Source organism: Protopterus annectens, chromosome 3.part1, assembly GCF_019279795.1.
Source record: "Protopterus annectens isolate FY-2018-M chromosome 3.part1, PAN1.0, whole genome shotgun sequence".
Lineage (NCBI taxonomy): Eukaryota > Metazoa > Chordata > Ceratodontiformes > Protopteridae > Protopterus > Protopterus annectens.
In genome coordinates this window covers 1,410,551,595-1,410,576,344 of record NC_056732.1, presented here as the reverse complement: position 1 = coordinate 1,410,576,344, position 24,750 = coordinate 1,410,551,595, and the positions used below count along the sequence as shown (strand labels likewise).

Below are 24,750 nucleotides of genomic sequence, written 5' to 3'. Positions count from 1 at the left end.
CCCTTTGAAAAGGCAAGGTAAGAGAAATATACTGTAATAGCTTTGTTTTTGTTTCCTGCCTTATAGTAAAGACAAGTGGCAGTGGCAAGGTAGCATGCTTACCGTTGGTACTTGAAGTTCATACGGTTGTGGTTTCTGTTACTGGTTGGATTGATTTTGTCTGGCAGTTGGTTCAAGGAATTAGGGCAATGAGCTGCTACTTTGTAGGTCATGGTTTAATTCCTTCATCTTCCATTTGTGCGCATCTCTGAGAAGGTCTCTTAACCAAACAGTTCTGGTGCCATTGGGAAATTGGTCTCCTGAGCTTACATGTCTAGTAACTGTCTGAACAGTTAGTCTCATGACACTACTCTCAAGTTCTGCAGTACTTCCTTACAACTTTTACAAATACCTGGCTTGTATAAGTTTTGCGCAAGTTTTTGTTTGCATTTTCTGCCCAGATGACATGAAAAAAGTATCCTAGGCTGTGGCCAGAAGTGCCTGATGGTAGGCCTTTGCAACTGCCAGCTGCTGCACCACTTCTCCATCTAGCCCCCTCACCTTCACAAATGCTGGACAGAAGTATCTTTCTGGGGAAACTACACTTTACCATGTTTTCTGAGGAAAAGTTTGTGTTCCAAGCACAAAATTGATTTTGAGTTTTAAAATGGTTCCTCCAATATAATTTAAACTTTAAAAACATTAGTAATAAACACTAAAACTAAAATGCATTTACTAGCTTAAATACCAAGCTTTTTTGGAAAAAAAAAACTAGTGTTTTGGACAAGTATCACAAAAGATTTTACATCAAAACTGTGAAATTCCTGTCCAGAGAGGGACTTTATAACAGTTATAGGTTATATAAATAAATAAAAGAAAGTGGCTGTAAATCAGCAATTTTAGCTTAGACATAGAAAAGGAATTTATTTGATGTGGTAAACTGAGTCTTGCTTGCAGGGAAACTGTATGGGAAAGGATTCTCAAACGTTTATTATGATTGACCCTTTTCTTTCAAAGGGTTTTAAAATTATCAAAGGAACTGAGCAGGGTTGCCCTGTTTCTCATTTAATTTTTTGCATTAGTTATTGAATAACTTATTTTCTTTATTAGAAATTATTTAGTAGAAAGTATAAAGATTAATGGTACTTTAGCAATATAAAATCCAGTTATTTGCAGATGACTATTTACTACTGTCTATTGGGAATGTAGCAAAGTAATTGGAAGAGCTTTACAAGTCAAATTAATTGAAAAAATTACAAAGATGAAATTTAATAGCATAGAAACATTGGTAGTAAACCAGAATATGTATAATTTGTTAAAAAGATATAATATGACCCCACACAAGACATGTATTAATATCTAGGAATACTGCTAACAGTCATTTAAGATTATTTAGGAGTGGCTTTTAGGGCAGATTATAATGTTATGTCAGAGAAAATTAAAATGTCAGTTAAATGGGATACTTTCGTCTTTCTTTTTGAAGAAAGAGTAACTTATTAAAATGCTTTTATTACCAAAAATACCAGGAAAAGATTTGTTAAAAAAATATCAGTAGGTTACTTGTGGATTTTCGAAAAAATGTACATTAAATGCCTAGGAGACACCACAAGTACAGTGGTGTGAGAACTCTTACTTTTGCACTTGCACGGGTATTAAACCCGTAAGGTAGCATACTTGCCAGAAAGTAAACTTGCATCCCATCATGCAGCACTGTTTTCTTAAAAGGTCTCTGCACTCCGCATCAGAGACTCTGCTTACTGTAACAGTCTAATAATGACGTACTTCAAAAAATGGAACAGCCTACCCTACGAACTAAGACAGATCAGAAACCCAACTTCTTTAAAGTTAGAAATAAAAAAAAGTCTAATACAACCCTGGCTTTGCTCTTGCATATGTCCTGGATAACAAATGTGCAGTATTGGTCTTCAATCAGCTTTAGCAAACGGAAAGTAAACTGTAACCTTTTACTGGAAATATAACTCAACACCAAAATTAATTTTTTTTCTCTATAAACATATAAACACAGGCAAAGAAGCACACTTGCAATATTCTTATTTTACTTTCTTAGAAGCACACTAACAATATTCTTATTTTACTTTCTTATATTACTTTCTTTCTACAACCCTCATAGGGTCTGTGTTATGTCACCGAAATGGCATAAGAGTGAATGCCATTTCAACGGCACATAAACCACGAAATACGAAAACAGCGAAAGCTCAGGTAACAGATTTTTTTCCTAGGGAAAAAAAAATCGGTTGACCAACAAGACACGACACAATTTAAAACATTTCAAAGTGGGGGGCTTCAGCTCCCTGCACACCCCTAACTAAATATGCCAACTCCGAGATCGCACTACAGTGGAGTAAAGGGCAATGTCACGGCAGCGTTCAAGCGATTTTTTTTCCCTAGGGAAAAAATTGGTGACCTGGGCTTTCGCTGTTTTCGTATTTCGCAGTTTGTAGCACTGAAACGGTGTTTGTTCTTAGGCCATTTCGGTGACATAATATAGACCACCCCCCATATGCTATGACCTAAATTCATGAAAAATTCCAAATACAAATGTAATATTTTTTTTTCCTTCTCTAACCCTTCATCTAGCAGTTTTTACTGTATACTCGCATAAAGTTCATTGAATGCTTTATTTTCCTTTCTTTCACTAACCCTTCATCTGGCAATTATAAATGCTTACTCAGAGCTTTAATTAACTTGAATAAGTATATTCCTTTCCACTCTGCCTTGCCCTTCCTTTCACTAGCCACTCTTCCTGCATATGTTGCTGTTCTCGACTAACACAGGTGAAAAGCAGTCTCTCTCAATTCCTATACTTAGTAATCCACTCAGTATATTTTCAAAAGTGCAATGCTTTTTAGTTTTCAGATCAGTTATACATAGTGTAATTATCTAATGTAATTCTCTGTTTAACATGTAATCACTTTTGTTTTGCATTATCCAATTGACTGTCATAGTGTATTATTGCTGTGCACTCTTAAACTCCATAATATTGGTATACCTTTCTCCCAGTGTCCACTGAAAAGGGGCAGTGTTGTCCAGTCAGACTTTCCCCATAAAGAGATTTTAAAAGCAAGTGTAAGCCTCTGAAAGGCCTCCGTGCTCTAGTATACATGTCCCCAAGTGCCTGACTGACATCCAGTGGTCACTCATCACATGTTTAGCTCCACACATCAGCCATGCAGGTGTTCACCCTTTCTGGTGTGAGATAACCCCTCCTCCTTGGCTTTTTGTGAGGAGTCTGAGACAGGTAAAATCAATGAATCCTTACTACCCCCGGCTACAGTTCCCTACTGTTTTACCTTTTTTGTGATTTTTGAGATCCATTCTGGCCTTGCTAGTGGCTTTCATTCTTGATCCACAGAAGTGCACCATTGAGTGTCTGAAGTTGGGGGGGGGGGTTATTCCTGTTGTACAGACACTTATCAAGGATTCCATATTTGCATCCTGGAAGTTCACAGACTATCTTCCTTCTCCTTGTCTGCACAGGAAGTGGATGCTTATAAACCTTAGGAAGAATGGGCAAGAAGTCCTGACAACCCATTCTTGAGATGAATCCTTTTGTGATCTTCATAATCCAGCAGAAGACCTATAGACTACAACACTTTGCCACTAGGCAAGGAGTCTAAAGCTTTTGACAAAGCACAAGTATTTTCTTGTGTGACATGTTGGTGGTCAAGAGTCCTTAATATTTGCTGTACCTGTCCATTTTCCATTCCATTTTAGCAGATCAGGTACTAAAGTAAACTTTCTTCCCTTTCTGATTCTGGGATCTTGGGAAATCGAATCAAGGCTTTATAATCCACAGTGGATTAGCCTATGGCCTGCCAGAGCTTTGTGCTGAGAGTATGACTTAGAGCAGCAAACCTAGGCATGGGGATTGCAAAGGCTTGTCTGCCTGAGGGAATCGACCCTCGAAGATGAACTCAGATGGTTTGTCTTCACTGTTTTATTTATGGGAGAAGTTTATTCAGGACCTATTGAAAGATACAGCTCTGTTAACCCCTTTGGGTCCCCACAGTCTTATGTTTTAGACCTAGCCAACCCTACCAAGATGTCTTCTCTCAGATTTAGGTGATATACTGGTATCGCAAAGTCCTGTATCTTTCAGTTTTTGTAGCAGTCACTCAGGAGAATATCTTTGACCTAACTCTCTACATCCTGTTAGTGGTGAAGGGCTGCCTTTAAGGGAGTCCCAAATAATGCCCTTGCTTGGAATGTCAGTCACAGATGAGCTGTTGAGTTGTTGAAGTGGTCACAGGCAGCCATGTCTTGGAGTTTGTCTTCCCCAGTGAGTTTTTGCTGTCAGACTAAGTCATTTACATGCACCTTTGAGGCATTACTTTCTAGATGGTGACTTCAGGAAGTCACATCCTTGCAGAGCTCTGATAATGTATCAAGTGGAGAGATGTATGCTTTCTGGCATTTTTGTATAGAGGGCCCACGCAGGAGATTTTGATGTATTATGGGGTGAATATTACTTCCAGTTCAAGAAGCTGACATTTGATCTTTCTTGTGCAACCAGTATATGTTTAAAAATATTGGCCATGATGACTGAAGCCTTCATGGAGTAGTATCTCCTTGCACTCCTTTACCTGAATAACCTGTCCCTTGACAAAGTCTGTGGGGGTTCCTAGGTAGTATCTTTGAGTACTTCATTGTTTTCAGTCTCTGGGTGTTAACAAGCTAGGAGATGGCCTTTGTATTTTGTTCTCTTCTCATTGTATTGCCTTTGTTGATGTAGAGCTGAGCATTCTCAAGTGCCTTGTGCCTACAGGAGGAGGGATATGGAATACACAAAAGGGCCAAAGAGGTCAAGCTTTAATTCCTCCTTTGCCTTGTGACTTCTTAGGATGCAGTATTTTGCAGTGATTTGTGAAGTGTTTGTTGTTGCACAGCACCACATATTTAAGGATTTTCTTTTTGGTGTCTGGACCTTGTTTCATGGTGTAAGTGATGGAGAGTATTAGATTACCTACAACTTTCTACAGCTCATACACTCATATTTCAGCCTACAAAATACCCTGCTCTAAATAATATCCTCCCCTATATACCCAACAGAACCCTTAGATCTAAACATCAGAACTTAATAGCTATCCATAAACCCAAACATCCCGCTGGCCAACTGCTCCTCTCCTATTCTCTAGGCAAAAAATGGAATTCCCTTCCTCAATCACTAAGAAGCACCCAAAACTATGAAAATTTCAAAGCCCAGCTTTTCATACACCTGTCTACTAAACGAAAATGCCCCTGTCTACTCCCTACTTAAGCTCTGATTGCCTTAAGAGTATCCCCCTTTTAGCACATAACCCCTCCTTACTTAAGTATCGATCAGTTCAAGCCTTAAGAGTCTCCCACTACTGGCACATAATCCCTATATACCTCCCTCAGACATACTCTTTCATCTCTATCAAATCTCTCTGCACTCCCCTGCTGCTTATTCTTCTCCTTACCTCTCCTACTCCTACAGCTATTTTTGCTCAACAAAACTTGTAAATATTGTAAATATAGAGATCTACAGAATTGTTTCTGGTACTAAAGGTACCACTTGTTATAATATTTGTAAACTGCAAATGCATTCTCAGACCTAGCTTGTATTTCTTTAAATCCTGTATGTAAATTGTTCTTTTTAATGCATTCTCGGAGCTTTTTTCCCCGGACCGCCACTGAAAACGGGCCATGTTGACCCAGTGGACTTCCCTGGTAATCAAACTGAAAATAAATAAATAAATCGCTGACAGGCGATTATTTGCTAGCACTGTAGGAAGCCCACTTTTGTGTTTTAACTGTGTTGAAAGGCAGTGGTCCTCCCCATCAACCATCTGGTACAATCAGGAGTCTTTCTACCCCATTCAAAGCCTTTGATTCAGAGTTATATGTAGGTCATCAGTCGATTCAGTACTGAGCTAGTTTTTCATTTAGTATTTAAACAGGGAAGAAGGTATGTAGTCATACCTTATTTTCACAGACGTAATGTACATTTTTCAATAGGCTATAGATAAAGGTGTCATTCTTCTCAGCATTTCTCATTGTAAACAAAATGAGCTTTCCACTAGATTCCTGACCTGTTCGTCCTGTCCATCTGATGGAGTTGTGGATTCAGGAACTGTGCTTGGATAAGATCTATGTGACATTCTGATTTTACCATTCAGGCAGTGCAGCATACTTTCTGCTTGGTGCAGCAGAGCAGAAGAGGGGTGCCTTTCCTTCTGTTCCATCATGTTTGCAAAGTTCAAGGATGAATGTTGAAATATGTTCATATTGATCACTGTAGCAGTAGCTGTAGCTATATGGATTATATTCTGCCAAGGATATAACATCTGGCCAGCTTGCAAAGCTTCACAGCACCTTCCACATGCACAAACTGTTAGCTCAAGCTGAGCTGTCTAAAAAGACAAGTTTGGGTGTCAAGCCCTTCACAGCTTTTCTGCCGTTTAAGAAAGTGCTCCTCTGTGGGCTTTAGAAAATTGATGATCAGCTTGTGCTGTTTCTTTGCTGGGCAGATTAAGTTCCCTTTTACGGAAAAATATTCTACATTAAATTGTTGTTTTGTTGTACTTTCCTGTTTTTTTTAGCTAGTAGGTTGTGTTTTAATTGACTGTCAAGACTTAACTGTACTTTTATACAGGAGTGTACTTTTTTCCTGTCAGTTTAAAAGTTGTTTAAAGCAATTGAAACCATTTTTTTCTGTAGAGAAATTGTTTGTTTTATTGCTAGGGGCTGGTTGTGTTTTAAGTGCTTTTTATTGTGTTTTTGCATGAAAAAAGTGATTTTTGCCAGCTTTTGCTGCTTGCTTTCACTATGAAAGAGGCAGCATTTTCAGCTTAACAGTGGAACAATTTACCTGTCTCACAGTTGGTCTTTCTTCCAGCCACAAAAAGAAATACTTAACCAAACAGCCTTTGCCACAGCAACAGGCTATCGGTTTGCCTCAGCCACAGGTGGGTGACACTGCTGTGGCCGTAGCTTATTTCTCGGACCACTGATCTTTTGTCAACTGCAGCCACTATGGTCTGGGGGTTAGCCTTGGCCTGTATGGCTGTTGGGCATCCCTCAGTGGGCAAGGGAGATCCACTTTTGTCAGTCCTGGGAGAAGGAACAGGGAAAACTTCCCTGTTTGATTAGAATGCTGTGCCCAACGCTGGGGAAGCAGCTGCTGCTGCCAGTTAAATACTCTGTTGGCCCCATATTTCCTGTCAAAAAGAAACCGAAAACTAAGCATGCATCTACTCATCAGATTTCTTAGCCAGGAGTAGTTTACTGAGGGTGGCTCAGGGTTTTATTCCGGCTATTGATCCTTCTTATGAAGTGGTTTCTGGTTAAAAAGGGATACCCCTTTTCCTGAAGAAAATTCAAGATTCTAAATATAGACAGTAAAGGGACATGCCGAGTTTTATGATTCAAACTTTGAGGAGAGGTCTGTTTTCTTACTCTCCCTATGTGGGTATCTTTCTGAGACTATTTCCAGGATGTGCCGGTGTTTTCAGTGGGAGAACACTGAGGTTCCTTAGTCCCTCAAAGTACTTTGAGCTGTTACAAAAAGACTATTCAGAACTTTTATCCATTTCTTCTGTTCTGTCAGCTGTGGGAGATGTGTGTGTGTTTCACTGCCCTACAATGTTCCTAATGGACAGAATGCTGCCCCTAAAAAGGCCGATAGACTGTACAAGTTCCTCAGTCTTTTAAATTTGTATACTTTTCCCAAACCTGACCCAACAGCTGTAACTTTAGTTAATCCTACCCACTGCTAAACCTTTAGTAATTCTAGATCTGCTCTTTCTGACAAGGTTGGGAAGATTGATAGCATGGGGGAAAAGTGTATGCTTCTGCAGCTTTGATCAGAAGTTTGAATTGTCAGGGTCATATGTTTATTCTAATTGTGAAAGCCTAAGAAATGTTTTGTCTACAGTTTCTTAAGAGGAAAATCTGCTTTAAATGTGTTTCTTCCAGTTTACAAGTCACAACTCATTGTTTGCAGTATGTTTATGACTCCATTGATATTCCAGGGCTGTGGCCACTGGTATTGTTTTGAGGAGCTTTGCTTGACTGCATTCTCAAAACCTCCCAGATTTTAAATTCTTTGAATAGAGATTGGGTTTTTGGTTCTTCTACTACAGATTGTATCAGAAAATGTAATGAAAGGGGTAAGCTGGGACAGGGAATCTCTTGCCCTCCTTTTCCATTTTTTTCTTAGAGATTCTCTAATCCTAAAAAAAAAGGCTCGACACAGGTACGTATAAACTTTTAAGAAGAAATCGGGGTGTGGTTCAAGCAGAATTCAGGAACCCCCAAAATCAAGGGCACCAAGTTAAGTGACCGGATTATGCTGTGTTTTTTTTTTTCTTTTGTATTTTAGTGTTACTTGAAAACAACCTGTTTCTTTGCAGTTTGGTCCTCTTCACATTTTCACCAAGTGCTGCTGTGTCAACTCACCGAGTCCAGACTTTTCTGTTCTTTGATGGGTCTATTACTTTTTAACTAATTTTTCTGATACTTAGCTTTTTGGGTTTCTTCTGTCTCTTTCACCCTTGTCCTTTTAATACAAAGGATTCCTTCCATTTATCGATTCACCAGAGAGGTTCAGAAGATGGATGTGATGTATTCTTATTGTGTCAGTGGAATCATGAGTAGACCTTCTGTCGTGGGTCCCTAATACTCTCCAGTTTTTCCACTATGCTTGGCTGGTCCTTTCCTTTAGCTTTAGCTGTTGAGTTTCTTACAATGTTTCTGCATATGTATACTTTATTACTACTTCACTCTAAGTGTTAGATTTTAATTATTTTACTGGAATGTGCTCATTCAGTAGTTTGGGTGAGCTTGATGGTCTTACAAGTAAGGCATGCTCTTATAGTCTTTGCATAATATCACTGTGTGCACTAGCAATCAGGCAGGCATGCATGCCCTCAAACTTCAGAGCCTCTGGGAACATACATTAAACTCAGAATGGAAGAGAGTGTTAACAAATTATTGACCAGCCAGTGAAAGACAGTGGTGTTTTAATCGTCTACACTAGTCCATTTGTCTTCCCTGTATTCTGTTTAATGGTAGAATTTAGGGGGAAGAGAGCTTCATACCCTGGATGGACAATACAGCATCAATCCAAGCTCTTTTTGAAGCAAATGCATTAGTTTAGAAAATGTGAGCAGCTGTTAATTACCTTTCCTCAAGCAGGAAGCCACTCATTAGAAAATGTCAGAGACAACTCCATCAGAGGACTTGAATGCTCACTGCGCTTGTGTCAGAAATTCGGCTGTGAAGTTTTGTGGTCACTTGTTGGTTCACACTTTCTCCAAAGTCTTCTACTTAGTCCGTCTGGGTTCCTTTAGCACTTCAGTTTTACAGGATTTGAGCTTTTGCTTTTACCTGTCTTGGGCTTCCAGGGACATTTTTATTGGGGGGGGAGCATTGTTTTGTACTTTTCCCGACAGTCTACCTACTGAGGAGGACTTCATAAGCTAACTGGTAGGAGGTGCGCACATCTTTTTATTTGTATATGAATACTCTTCAATAGTTGCTTGTTACCCTTCTCACCCACTTGTTTCTTCTATTCCCTCCCATTGGTGGCTGCAGTTAGAGTTCTGCCCAAGTCAGGAAAAATTATCTTTGTGGATATGTGGGAGGGTATGTTTGTGTGTGTGTGTATGTGTGTGTGTATATATATATATATATATATATATATATATATATATATGTGTGTGTGTATGTGTATGTATGACAAGACAGACCTTTCAAAATATTCCAACAAAACCATTCCACAGGGATCACAAGATTCAGTCTTGTGAAGTCTATTCATTAAAAGGATGAAAGCTCTGAAAGCATAGTCCTGTAATCCTTGCAGAGTGGTTTAACTGGTGTGTGTGAGTATGTTTATGTAAACATAAGTTTTTTGTTGTACTGCGTTTGGTTAGTAGGTGGGACAGACTGGTAGGCAGAACCATAAAAGGCATACAGACACCTTCAAGCACGTGGAGGTTATTAGAACAAAAATACCAGTAGAAAGAAACAGGATGAACCTCATCAGCAACCCACAAACAAGTAGAGTCCGTGTACTGAACTGATAGTCTAAGAATATGACTTATGTTTATGATGTATCACAGCTGTTTTCTCTGTTGGTTTATATAGCAAGCATAATTTTAATTGTCGTCATTAATTGTCCTGGAAAGAACCATGACCAAAGGTTGCTAGACAGTTTGTAGTTGAATGTTAGGAAATGTCACCTGGTAGGTTTATCTTGAGTGTTAAGGGTTGAGTGATGATTTGTAGCAAAATGCACTTTCTTTACTTTGTAGTGTGTATTTGTTTAACATGGTTAAGCAGCTTTGGTCTTGTGAAATAGTATGTTGTCGATATAAGATATTTGAAAGTATACAATTGGAATTTTTCCTTGGAACACAGAATGCATGGCTTTGTAATTTTGTAGGGAGCAGATGTGTAGGACAGTGTTACGGTGTACATTCTGCAGTGCTGCCATTCAGGCTGTGCTGATCCAAGCCAGTAATTTAAGAATGTTAATCCAGAGTCTAAAAATACAAAAGCAGTATTCTGCTTTTGCTGAAGCATGATTTTGCATTTTACAGGAGTTTTATGGATTTTTTTATATTTTTGAAAGCAGTGCTTTAAAAATGTTGTGCCTTCTGTACAGCATACGTAACACTGTATATTTCTTTTCAACTTACTTTGGTACTTCTGTCAACAACTGGTTCATTTGCTAAGATGTGCAGTACAGGGTCCTTGATCCAGGTTGGCATTTCTTAGAATATTTCATTTTCTTGTGTGTGTGTGTGTGTGTGTGTGTGTGTGTGTGTGTGTGTATATATATATATATATATATATATATATATATATATATATTTTTAGACACATTTAAAGGAGAAAATTCACTTTTCTCCTGTATTTTCAGTCTCTGCCCTTCCCCCAAACATTTAGGGACTCTGTATTGCTAGTATCAACATATTGGTAGTGAGCTGCTCCCATCACTCTGCTAGGAAGTGCGTGAGTGCATGGATGCACACGTTAAAATTGTGATGCAGGTACATCTATATTTAAAAATGGGCACTGACACCAGTAAAAAGAAAGTGCTGATGAGATTTAGCATTTAACATGTCTGCATTCATTTTCATGGCAGTGATACATGTACAGTGCTTTCATATGTGAGTAGATGTGTCAAAAACTGTCCTGGATGTGGCAGTGGCTTACACCAGAAAGAAAAGTAGGAGCCTACTTGTCCATTTTTCATGTGTCATCAGGTCTAGCTAATGTAAAGGAAGGAAAACTAAGGCTTAATTTTTTTAGTTTGTTGAATAACGTGAAAAGTTAGGTCATTAGGACTCTATTCCACTAGTCATAGTTTTGATACCTTTGTGATAGGTAAACTTTGCACTTTTTCAGGAGGGGTGTTTTTAATGCATTGTACATGCTTTGCTCATACCATTAAGCTGTTTTGTGACCTTTTTTTAAGGTTGGTAGGCCAAGTAACATTGGACAGGCACAGCCTATTATTGATCAGCTTGCAGAAGAAGCACGGTCATACAACAGAATTTATGTGGCTTCAGTACACCAAGACCTGTCGGATGAAGATATCAAAAGTGTATTTGAAGCTTTTGGGAAAATTAAGTCATGTACATTACATAGAGACCCCACAACAGGAAAACATAAAGGCTACGGATTCATTGGTAAGTTCAGCCTTTTTTTATCTTTAAATAAAAGATAAGGTGCACCTCACTTCAAGATGCTATGTTGATGTAATATTTAGCCACTTTGATTATTTTAATTTTTTGTGGATTTTTGGCTCATTGTATACACCTTAGCATCCCTCACTATGTTTTCTTGGGATACTTTGCTATTAAGTTGTTACAGCCATTGTCCTTTTGTTTGTGCTGTCCATTCAGTCATATAATTCAGAATTCATGAAATGGCAGAGCCAAGATCCTGAAAATCCACACCACAGGTGCATTTCCAGTATTTGAAATTGTTGAGATAATAGTTGATGTCACCAAGATTTCAGACTTGGGAATCTGAAGATTCATAGAAGTGCTTTTCTAAGAAATTGTATCCTTTGCAGTTGACCTTGACTACCACAGGTGTTAATAACATAGGGGATGTTCTTCGTGTTTCACTGTTGCAGTCATTACATTTGGGTAATCTGCTGGCAGGTTGCCCTCAGTCAGCCTGATTAACAAAGTCTTGGGTCCTGCTTCGGTTGCTGTCTCCTCTTCCATGACGTCAGGTCATCGGGGGTATAAAACATGCAGCCGACACCATTTTATTCTGTCTTTCTTGCCGCACGGTGCCCGAAGCAGAAGCAGTTTGCAAGTGCCGGTCGGCCGACTCCTGAAATTTTTGCATTCAAGTTTCAGAACCGAAGTCTTCAACTAAAGCTAAGTACCCCGTTGGGGAAACTTTTTCTTGCTCCCTACCGATGTCAGTAAAAGTTAATTGCATTACTTGTGGGAAGCAAATACCTCATAAGGATTTTCATTTGTACTGTATTCCTTGCCTAGGCCCAGATCATAACGTGCCTTGCTGTCAGTTTTGTGCTAGATTTAACCAACGCACTATTAAGCGTCGGTATATTTTTGCTTCAGAATATTTTGGATCCAGATTTAATTACCCTGAAATGTTGTCGTTTAGCAGTCCGACTACCAGAGTTCACAAAAAAACGCAAAGAAAAGGACAGACCGTCGAGGTCCAAAACCGGCGAAGCTTCTCCTACTCAGTGAGGCGCTTTTGCAGCCCCTGATGCCCACTACTTTTGAGTCGCAGGCCTCTACCGAGACCTATGCGGAGTCCGGTATGCCGCAAGATTCTTAGAGTATTGAACCCGCGGATGTCTCTCCCTTGGATGGGTCCGGAGCCGCTGAGCAGGCACCGGCTTCTGAGGGTGTTTTCAGGCCTCAACATTTTTATATAAAACCGATGCCAGCTTCAAAATCAAGATGAAAAACATCTTCTAAGTCTAAAAAACTGATGCAAGAGCCCAGTGCTCAGGCACCTATGCCTAAAAAACAGATGATTAAAATGGCTGAGGACTTTAATTACCTTGATCAGTGGTTCCACCCCCCCCCCCTCCCCCTTGCTAAGATTCCTAGGCAAGACACTGATTATGAATCTTCAGATCAGATTTCCATTTCTTCTGATTCCTCTTCTGATCAGGAATTTTCTATACCACCATATGAAGATTCAGATGCAGAAGAATCCATCCCATCTGCATCTCCTCCTGAGGATTATTCTTTTCGAGAAACCTTGCATACTTTAAGAGAACATTTTCATTGGGAGAGTCAGGATTTCTCTGGGATGATCAGCATTAAACCGGTCCTCAAGCTTAGGAGGGCTAGGTTATAACTCTCACACTTGACCCCCTTCATACCACAGCATCCCCACACAGCATATTAAATTATTGAACATCCACGGTTATAGGATTCCGACTAATAAATCAAATTCTATATGAAATGTTATATGGATGGTCATTAAAAATATCTCACGCATATTTTATTGCATGTTTTTATCAGTGTAAAGTAATAAAGAAAAAAAAATTTTTTAACAATTCACTGACAATCTAAACACATCTTTAAGCATATTCTTTAACAATCTACAACCCCAATCAGACTTCAGACTTTTATGTTCTGAAACCTAGGAAACTGGCATTTTAAAATGTTTTTTATGGTTAGTCATTTTTATTTAAGTGCATATGTTATTGCAAACATTTCATTTTTTGAGTTGATATAATGACTAACTTTTTTAACACCCAACTCTAAAGCACCACACCTTAGTACTAGATTTACTAATTAATTAATTGTATAATTGCCAGGCTATTTAATGGAGGTTACTGCACACTGCAATTTGTTTTCACTTGATAAAGCTCAGGATTGCCTGAGCGAAAGCGCTTGTGTGATTTTATCTGTGACTTTTGGAATACTTCAGAAACAAAAATACAGCCTTGTGGACTTTAGCAGAGTTCCGGTTCCTTTCTTCAAGGTCGTGGATTATTCTTTGCTTATTTCTCTGAATTAAAAAAAAGGCTTATGGATTTCCTTCTTCCTCAGCATAGGCCTTTGGCTATACCTCCTTTATTACACATTGTTGATGATGTGGTTTCGGAATCAAGCATGGCTCCTGGTTCCCTGCCTCCGGCTCCTAGTTAGCCAGACAGATATTACAGGGTTCCTGACTACCACAAATTTCTGTTCAAAAATCCTGCTGCTGATCCTGAAACTATCTCACAGGGTCCCAAAGGTGTAAAGGCCTCTACAGCCAAAAATCCTACCCCCTCTGATAGAGATTCCAGGGCGCTGGATAGATGAGGAAAGAAGGTTTATATGTCTGCAACCTTAGCAATTATGGCCTTAAATTGCCAGTTTCATATGCTTAAATATCAACAGCATGTTATGAGCTTATTGAAACAGAAAATTATGTTGATTTCTGATTGTGTGGAAAATAAAGAATTACAGGAATTATTGCATGCGGCAGAACAGGTTGGAAAGCATACTTTGCAATGTGGTTTTGATTCCTTGAAGGCCTCTTTCAGGGCCTGCCTGGCTCAAGGAGCAAAGTCTGCCTGATCATGTTAAAGCTAAATTGTTGGATGCCCCTTTACAGCATGATACTCTGTTTGGTAATAAGGCAGAAGAGGTTTTAAAGAAACTGGAAGACGAAGCTAAATCTATGCAAACTGTAAAAGATTTCTTACAAGTGCAGCCACCCAGATTCAGTAGGCACTGGCCTACTAAAAATTGGTCCTTTCCTGTGTCCAACAGAGCCTCTCAAGGCAAATCCAGGCACTCAAAAGTCTCTAGATACCAATCACAGGGTTCTTACAGGTCAAAGCAATGGGGTGCCTCCACCTCCAAATCTGGAGGAAACAAAGCACAACCCTACAGTAAGCAGTCTCAATGACTTCTCTTTACCATCACCAAGCACTTATCTTTTGGCTGCCCCCTTGGTGGAAAATTAGCACTTCATGCTCAAAATTGGCAGTTAATTACCCAGGGCAAGTGGGTATTAAACATAGTATCCCAGGGGCACAGATTTCATTTCCATACTTTGCCAATTCCAAACAGTTGGCCAGATCTACCACAAAATCAGTGGGCAGAGGCTCAGAAACAAGTTACGTGCCTCATGGATATGGGGGTTACTCAACCAGTACCAGAACAGGAAAAAGGGTAAGGTTTTTATTCAAGACTGTTCCTGGTACCCAGAAAAGACCATGCCTGGCGTCCAATACTGGACTTATCGATTTTGAACACGTTCCTGGACATTCCAAAATTTAAATGCTGACTTTACAGCAGCTACTGCCTATGCTGGGCAGGAACGCTTGGTTAGTGGCTCTAGACTTAAAAGAGGTATACCTGCATGTCCCAATAAGGGAATCATGCAGAAGATACCGCCGCTTCAAGGCAGGTTTTATGCGTCACCAATTCTCTGCACTGCCCTTTGGTTTATCTGCTGCGCCCAGGGTCTCTACAAAGTGCCTGGCACCAGTAATTACTTTTTGCGGACAAAGAAGCATTCTACCCCCTGCCACCCAAACCCTAACTACAGATGCATCAGACTATGCTTGGGTGGCCCACCTGGCGGAGAGATGCATTCAGGGCATATGGAACCCGAAATATATTATATGACTGAATGGACAGCACCTCTCAGTAAATCCGTGATGGATGTCATTTTGGAATCCAGAAGGCGTAGTACTTGAAAATCTTATGCTGATAAATGGAAGAGATTCTGTGATTGGAACCAAGCACAAGGAATGGACGTAGCAAAACCAAATAGCCCTTAGATTTTACAATACTTGACTGAGATGCGTGACAAGGGCTTATCTTTTTCTTCAGTAAAAATCCATGCCTCTGCCATCTCGGCTCATTACAACACGGAGCCTCCCATCTTTTCTCATCCTCTACTAAAACAGTATCTTAGAGGGGCCAAAATTTTAAGGCCTCCCAGAAGATAACCAGCTCCTGCATGGGACCTCACTTTTGTGCTGGAAAAACTCACCCTGCCTTCTTTTGAACCAGCAGCTACTGCGGATATAAAGTTTTTATCTTGGAAAACAGCTTTCCTTTTGGCAATTACTTCAGCAAGAAGGGTTTCAGAACTACAGGCTCTCATGGCTGTGGAGCCTTTTATTACATTTTACCCGGACTGGGTGTCCCTCAGGGCCAATCCTTCCTTTATGCCTAAGGTGGTATCCAATGTGGCTCTTAACCAAACTATTCACCTGCCAACATTTTACCCAAATCCACAGAACAAGGGGGAGCGGATTCTGCATTCATTTGACGTACACAGACAACTAAGATTCTACTTAAACAGGACCAAATCTCTAAGAACGTCTGAGCAACTACTGGTGGCATTTGCTTCAGGATCAGAGGGGAAGGCTATATCAAAGCAGACTATTTCTAAGTGGATAAGCCACTGTATTCGTTTCTGCTACTTGTATCATGGTAAACCTGTGCCCAAGGGGATCAGGTCACATTCCACCAGGGCTGCCTCTACCTCAGCAGCCTTTCTCACGGGAGTTCCAACCAAAGACATTCTAGAAGCTGCTACTTGGAGCTCTGTTCATACCTTCACAAAGCATTATCATTTGCCTGTCTTCTCTTAATCCAGGACAGGCTTTGCCACTGCAGTTCTGCAGGGCCTTATAGCCGCTCCTAATGCTATTTAGTTCCATCCCCCCATCCATAGCTTTGGGATTCTACCCAAATGCAATGACTGCAACAGTGAAACACGAAGAACATAGTACAGTTGTGTACACTTACCATAAATGTAGATGTTAGTGTATTCACTGTTGCAGTCTGGGTTACCCACCCGCCATCCCCCTTTTCTATAACTTCTCTTTCCTTCACTATATTCTAAAGCCTTTGTGGTGTATTTGCTTTTAGATGAAGGTAAAGTTTGTTGCTAAAAGTGCATTTACATATATATATATATATATATACATACATACATACACACATACATATACATATATTTTTGCTCCCCATTTTGGGGGCACCTGACATCTGTGGCAAGAAAAACTGAATAGAATGGCATCGGCTGTATGTTTTATACCCCTGATGACCTGATGTCATGAAAGAGGAGACAGCAACTGACGCAGGACCCAAGACTTTGTTATTCAGGCCGACTGAGGGCAACCTGCCAGCAGATTACCCAAATGTAATGACTGCAACAATGAATACACTTGAACATCTACATTTATGTTAAGTGTACACAACTGTACTATTGTGATAGGGAATTTGTAATAGTCATGTGGATGTCAAAAAAACTGATCTTGAGTGGAACAAAATGAAACTCTAGCGGTAAATAGAGAAGTCATATCAACAACACAGCTGAGTTGTGATGGACTCCCATCATAACTCTTTTTAGTACATGGAGTGTTAGCTGCTCAAGTGTAATACTGTTTACATGAAGTACAGTGTAGGAGTGCAAATTATTCATTTTTACAGCTTTGAAAGTTGTAAAACCCTTGCTGGTGCTGCCACACAGTCAGTGGTCAGAAGGTGTGCGTCTCTCCAATAAACAGACTGCTTTAAAAGCTGGTACACCTCTCACTACCACACACAAGTGCGACATTAAAATGTGTTAACAGCGTTTGATACTGTTGTAGTATGAGATTAGAGCTTGGCCGTGTTGAGAAGGTGCTTAAAATGCAAAGCATCTTTCTTATATCAGAAGAATGCGTAACAAAGTTGACTTGTTCTTGTGTTTGTAGAGTAGTTGCTGCTCTCCATTAATTTGTACTCTCTTGTCCTTATGAGTACATGTCCATTTTGCATACTTTTTCCAGTAGTTTTTGCTATATATGTTGTAGATTCTGATTTTTGGCCCATCACACAGGCCTTTGTAGTTCTTCCCCTGACCTGTGTGGCTCTTCTCCTGACTTATTTATATGATTCTCACATGAATTCTTGTTCAAGTCATGGTCATTTCTTGAAGGCTTCATTCATGTGTCCTTTTGTTGTTATTGCTCTCTGCAAAGGATAAACTTTGTAGATATAATTTGCTATGCAAGTGTAAAGTATAAATTCTTCCAGCATGCTGCAAGTCACTGTAGTGTATGTCAGCCTCCTGAGCATATCTTTTCTGAAAATAATCCTTGCATAAATCCTATACTGTTAAAAAACATCCGAAAAACACAGTTTTGTTAAAGAATGTCCTGCTAAATTAACTCTGCATACCCAAGCATTTAGGTACAGTAAGGTCTGTTCTAATTGTTAGTGGTAAAATCTCAAAGGTTTCTAACTTGTAGCAAGACAGATATTTACATTTAGTGCATCGTCATGTTTGCATTTACTTGGTAATTGCAAGTGGTGTAGCTTTCCTGCTTGACTGCTACTCCTGACTTAGTGAACATAGGTTCATAGGAAGGGTAGGTAGGCTATCGGCCCTGGGACCTATGTAAGCCTAGCCAAAAAGGTTCCCTGGCCTTCGCCACCCAAGAAAATTATTTTCCTGTGCCCCTGTCGAGCAGTGCCGCAGAAGTGATCCCCGGGGTGAATTTTCTATTTCCTATCCAGTCGTCAAGATTTTTCTTAGAGGGCCATTGAGGAGCTTTGCTTGACATGAATGGGTAGTTTGTTCCAGAGTATGGGAAGTCTCTGGGACAGAATTCTATCCCTTCATCATGTTCTGTTTATTGTGGTGACAAGGTTTAAGTCCCTGGAGCATGTGGTTCGGAGAGATTGGGATTTTTTTTTTTTAAGTGTAGCATGTCCAACAGCTCTGGGTTTGACATAGCTTTGTATGTTAGGCAGAGATTGCCTCTGAGTAGGCGATATGCGATGGAGTAGAGCTTGGGTTTTGTGAGACGGTCTGCGTATGGCATCTGTTTGAGGCCGTTATCCTCTTAGTGAGGTATTTCTGTGGCCTTTACAGTTGTTGTAGGTGTCTTGTGAGATACATGCCAAACGGGGCATTGTACTCTCTAATGGGTCTGATGAGGGATGAGAAGAAAGGAACAGTGACTCCTTTTTTCTAGAGGGGAAGCCTTTTGTAATGGGGTCTGCCACGTAGAAGGATTTCCTGACTACTGTGGCGATGTGGATCATTTGAAGACTATTGGTACACTCGCTGTTTGTTGTACTTCCCTGGTTTTAGGGAGTTACTCTTTGACAGATCCTTTTTAACTTGAGTTTGGCACATTGTACTTTGTTCACCAAAGCGAACCCTTCATTTTATTTTATATCTTGTTTAAAGGATTAGTACAGTATACTTGTCAGATGTTCATCATGCATACAGCTGCAGTCATAACAGATGGGTTCTCCTGCCGTCAGGCGGGTCCTCGGTCGGCCGAATTCCAAAGTCTAGATCCGGCGTCGGTTGTCATCGCTTCTTCCCTGACGTCAGTGCGACAGGAGTATAAAAGAACCAGCCAGTGCCATTTTCTTCAGTCTTTTTTGCCGCGCGGTGCCCGAAGCAGAAGCAGTTCGCAAGTGCCGGTCGGCCAGCTCCTGAGATTACAAAAAATTTGGAACCGAAGTCTTCTTAAAAGCTAAGTACCCCGTTGGGGAAACTTTTTCTTGCCTCAGACCGATGTCAGACAAAGTTAATAATTGTATTTCTTGTGGGAAGCAAATACCGCATAAGGATTTCCATTCCCTCTGTATACCTTGTTTAGGCCCAGACCACGACGTCTCGGTCTGTCGCTTTTGTGCTACATTCAACAAACGCACTATTAAGCGTCGGGCGGAGTTCGCCCAGCATTATTTTCGGAAAGCGTTTAACTATACTATGTCGGATACTCCGGTTTTGTCTAAAAAACGCAAAGACAAGGACCGACACTCGAGGTCCACGGCCTCTACTGACACTACGCCAAAGCCGACTACACGTGGTCCGGTTCTCAGCGAGGCGCCTACGCAGCCCCTGATTACCGACGACATATCTTCGGCGGTGTCTCCTGTACCCGAGGTCGCAGGCTCCTCGGCCCACACCCTGACTACAGATACCGAAGCCACACTTGGCATTGAAACACAGAATGTGGACAGGTCCACCTCCACTCAAGGTGTCTTCAGACCTTCCTCTTCTTTCTCCATCAAGGCTTTCGCCAAGTGTAAAGCTGCCATGCACCCTAAGAGACCAGCTACACAGGGCCCATCTCCAGGCCCCATGCCTAAGAAACAGATGCTTAAAATGGCTGAGGATTTAATTACTCTAATCAGAGGTTCTCAGCCACCTCCGGACAAAAGACCCATAGTGGAGGAATATTTCCCCTCCTCTGATCTGGGCTCCATTATTTCAGAGCACTCTGATTATCAGGAACAGTCTTACTCTTCTTTTGAAGACTCTGATACAGAGGAATCTATTCCTTTTGTATCCCCCCCCCCTGAGGATTACTCATTTGGTGAAACTCTGCATACCTTAAGGGAACACTTCCACTGGGAAGGCCAGGATTACTCAGGGAATTTCTTTTGTTACCCCAGCACAGGCCTCTGGCTATACCTCCTGTCCTGGACATCCTAGATGATGTTTACTCGGAGGCCTGCCTTAACCCGGACTCTCTCCCTCCAGCTCCAGTTAAGCCTGACAGGTACTACAGGGTTCCTGACTCACACCAATTTCTATACAAAAGCCATGCTGCTGACCTAGAAGCCATCTCACAGGGGCCCAAGGGAGTTAAGGCCTCCATTGCCAAAAATCCATTGCCTTCCGAGAGAGATTCCAGATCCTTAGAAAGGTGGGGAAAAAAGGTATATACCTCAGCTACCCTATCCACGAGGGCCTTAAACTGTCAGTTTCATATGCTAAAATACCAACAGTTTCTGTTATCTCAATTGAAAAGTAAAATGTCACAACCTGAACAGCCAGACATGAAGGAGTTGCAGGATTTGATGCATAATGCAGAACAAGTGGATGTTCTTCATCTCACATTGCTGCAGTCCTTACATATGGGTAGTCCGCTGTCCTCGGTCGGCCCGAATACCAAAGTATAAGGCTGACGTCGGTCAAGGCGCTTAAAACTGACATCAGGACGTCAAGGTACAAAAGCGCATGACCGACGTTATATCCTCAGTCTTTTTTTGCCGCATGGTCCGATGCAGAAGCAGCGTTGCAAGTGCCGTTCGGCGTTCTGAAATTTTTCGAGTTCGGAGTTTCAGACCGAATCAAAGTTGGCTAAGTACCCCGTTGGGGAATATTTTGTTTTTTTCTTGCCTCAGTGTTTTACTGGATGTCAGAAAAAGTGAATAACTGTATTTCTTGTGGGAAACAGATACCGCATAGGGATTATCATTCTTTGTGTATTCCTTGTTTGGGGCCTGAGCACGACGTTGTTGGGTGTCGCTTTTGTGCTAGGTTCAATAAGTGCACTATTAAGCGAAGGTTAGATTGTGCTAGGTTGGTCTTCGGGAAGCGGTGCAATTATAATATGCCGTCGGATTCTCCGGCGCCCGCTTCTTCGAAGAAGCGCAAAGACAAAGCAGTTAAACCCAGGCAAGAAGAGTCGTCCGTTCCGGACGTCGGTTCTTTAGAGGCGTCAATGGAACCGGTGGTTCCGATGGAGGCTTCTCTGGAGTCCCAGGGGGCGACTTTGATATTGCAGGATGTGGCCTCTCAGGAAGCAGGTCAGGCTGAAGGGGCTTCCCAAGTTACTGTACTCCCCTCCCTTCCTAGGGTGGTTAGGCCCTCTCCTTCTGTTTCCAAGGCTTCTCCCAGAGGCAGGCCAGGTTTAGCTTCTGTTGGTGTCACTCCTAGTGCAGCAGGGTCTGTGCCCAAGAAGCACATGCTTAAAATGGCAGAGGATTTGATTACTCTGATTAGAGGTTCTTTGCCCCCTCCTGATAAGAGGCCTAGGGTGGAGCCAGAGTTGGGGAGTTTTGAGCAGGCTTCGGATGTTTCTGAGTCTTCGGCTGAAGACTTGCAGGAGTACTCTCCTTATTCTGATTCTGATGCAGATGATTCGACTCCTCCTGCTTCTCCTCCAGAGGATTTTTCTTTTTCAGAGACTCTTCATTCCATGAGGGAACATTTTAAGTGGGAAGGTCAGGACTTCTCTGATTCCAGGAAAAGGCTTAGGGAATTTTGCTTTTACCCCAGCATAGGCCCTTGGCTATACCTCCTGTTCTGGATGTTGTGGAAGATGTGTTTGCAGAGGCTTCACTTAATCCTGATTTTCTGCCTCCTGCTCCTGTTAAACCGGATAGGTATTACAGGGTGCCTGAGGCTCATAAATATCTTTATAAGAGTCCTAGGGCGGACCCAGAAACTGTTAGTCAGGGACCTAAGGGTGTCAAGGCCTCTGTTGTAAAAATCCGGTTCCTCCAGATAAAGAGGCCAGAGCTTTGGATAGATGGGGAAAGAAAGTCTATACATCTTCTACCCTAGCTATGAGGGCTTTGAATTGCCAGTTTCATATGTTGAAATATCAAAACTATCTTCTTTCTCAATTGAAGTCTAAGGTGGATGCTCTGGCGGAAGGCATTGAGTGTAAAGAATTACAAGATTTGGTGCATGTCTCAGAGCAGGTGGGTAAGCATTCTTTACAATGTGGTTTTGATGCTGTACAGGCCTCGTCTAGGGTGGCTGCCACTGGTTCAGTTCTTCGCAGGCACGCATGGCTGAGGGATCAGAATTTATCTGACCATGTTAAGACAAGGATTTTGGATGCTCCTTTACAGTCTGATGTGTTGTTTGGTTCACCTGTGGAGTCAGTCTTGAAGAAAATGGAAGACAAGGCTAAGTCCATGCAGGCTGTTAAAGATTTTTTGCAAGTACAGCCTCCAAAGTTTAGTAGGAATTGGCCTGCTAAGGGGTGGACGTATCCTTCTTATGATTCTCAGTCTAGGGGTAGATCTAGACGTGGTAGGGGCAGAGCTCAGAGTTCTTTCAGACCTAGAACAGGGAGTTCACCTGCACAATCTTCGGGTGAGGGCAGGGGCCAGTTCTTTCGTAAACAGGCCCAATGACCTACCTTTTCAGCTGCCAGATCCTTCTTGCCTGGAAGCTCCTTTGGGAGGAAGGTTGGCACTCTTCAAGGAAAATTGGAATTTGATTACCCAAGACAAATGGGTATTGGATATCATACACCAGGGTTACAAGTTTTATTTCCATACCTTGCCTCCTTTCAAAGGCATGCCGGACGTTCCTCCTCAGCAAAGACTAGAGGCTCACAAACAAATTTCTCTGCTACTTCAAATAAGGGCCATACAACCGGTCCCTCTGCCAGAAGTGGGCCTAGGATTTTATTCTCGCCTGTTCCTAGTACCAAAGAAAGGGAACACGTGGAGACCAATCTTGGATTTATCCATCCTCAACACATATCTGGACATTCCCAAGTTCAAAATGTTGACGTTACAACAGCTTTTACCTCTGCTGGGCAAAGATCACTGGATGGTGACTCTGGATCTCAAGGAGGCTTACCTTCATGTTCCTTTCAGGCTCAGTTGCAGAAAGTATCTGCGTTTTCGGGCTGGGACTTCTCATTATCAGTTCTCTGCATTGCCCTTTGGCTTATCTACTGCGCCCAGAGTGTTCACGAAGGTTCTGGCTCCAGTGATAGCTTTCTTCAGGCTAAGAGGAATACAGATCTATCCTTATTTGGACGATTGCCTGATTCTGGCCCAAGGAAAGGACGAACTTCTTCATCATTTACAGTATGTGATAGCAGTGCTAAGATGCCTGGGGTATTCTGTGAACGAAATAAAGTCCAGTCTAGTACCCTCTCAGGACATGTGCTTTCTGGGTGTGAGACTGAATACAGCATCCCAGATGGCCTTTTGACCCCGGACAAACAAAAGAATCTTTCTCTTTACTTCCATCAATTGTCTCATCAGTCCAGGCTGACTGCAAGGACAGTCCTTCAAGCCTTGGGGTTCATGGCATCTTGTATTCTGGTGCTTCCCAATGCCAAACTGCATATGAGGAAGCTACAATGGTATCTCAAAATGTATGGACACAGCACTGCCAGGATATGGACACTGTCATTCAGATAATACCTTGCATTCAAAAGGAATTTTTGTGGTGGGCTCAGGAATGTCACCTAAACAAGGGACTCTCTGTGACCCGGCCAGAGGCGAGTCAGATTCTAACGACAGATGCCTCAGACAAAGCTTGGGGAGCTCATCTAAATGGAAAGTGGGTACAAGACACGTGGCCTGCCAGACTTCAACATCTGCATATCAACTTGAAGGAGATGTTAGCAGTCCAATTTGCATTAATAGCTTTCAAGGATTTACTTCTTCCAGGGCAGGTGTTGGTTCTAACAGACAACACAACTGTCATGTGGTACATCAACAAGCAAGGGGAACATTCTTATCCTCTATGCAGACAAGCAATGATTTTGTGGGAGACTGCTCTCAGTTTACAGCTAAATCTTCAGGCAAGGTTTCTGCCGGAGCACAGAACTCCTTAGCAGATGTGTTGAGCAGACAAATTATGGATCCCCACGAGTGGAAATTGGATCCTCATGTATTTCAGAAATTGACAGTGTTATGGGGAACTCCAGACATAGATCTGTTCGCTTCTCCACTAAACTACCAGCTGCCAAAGTTTTGCACAAAAGGTTTCATCCCACAGCTTGGAAAGTGGATGCTCTCTCATTCAATTGGAGCAATCTTCATGTGTATGCCTTTCCACCTCTGCCTCTCCTCCCAAAGGTACTCCTGAAGGTCAGACAGGACAAGCCAAAGATGATTTTAATAGCTCCAGATTGGCCTCGACAGCACTGGTACCCATTATTGAGAAGTCTGGTACGGAGCCTCCATGGCCTTTGCCTTCGATTCCACACCTGCTGTCTCAGGAGAACAGTCATTTACTCAATGTCAAACTTCACTCTCT

The 24,750-nt window shown here is 41.5% G+C and overlaps 1 protein-coding gene across 2 annotated transcripts in view; it reads left to right on the top strand.

Annotated features, from left to right (window-relative positions):
* The window catches only part of PUF60 (poly(U) binding splicing factor 60), a 2,163,680-nt gene that overhangs the window by 1,662,634 nt on the left and 476,296 nt on the right, over positions 1-24,750 (top strand). For both annotated transcript variants that reach the window (XM_044067489.1, XM_044067490.1), the window contains one exon: positions 11,447-11,660. In XM_044067489.1, coding sequence (XP_043923424.1) covers positions 11,447-11,660 — 214 coding nt within the window. The remainder of the gene's footprint in view (positions 1-11,446; positions 11,661-24,750) is intronic.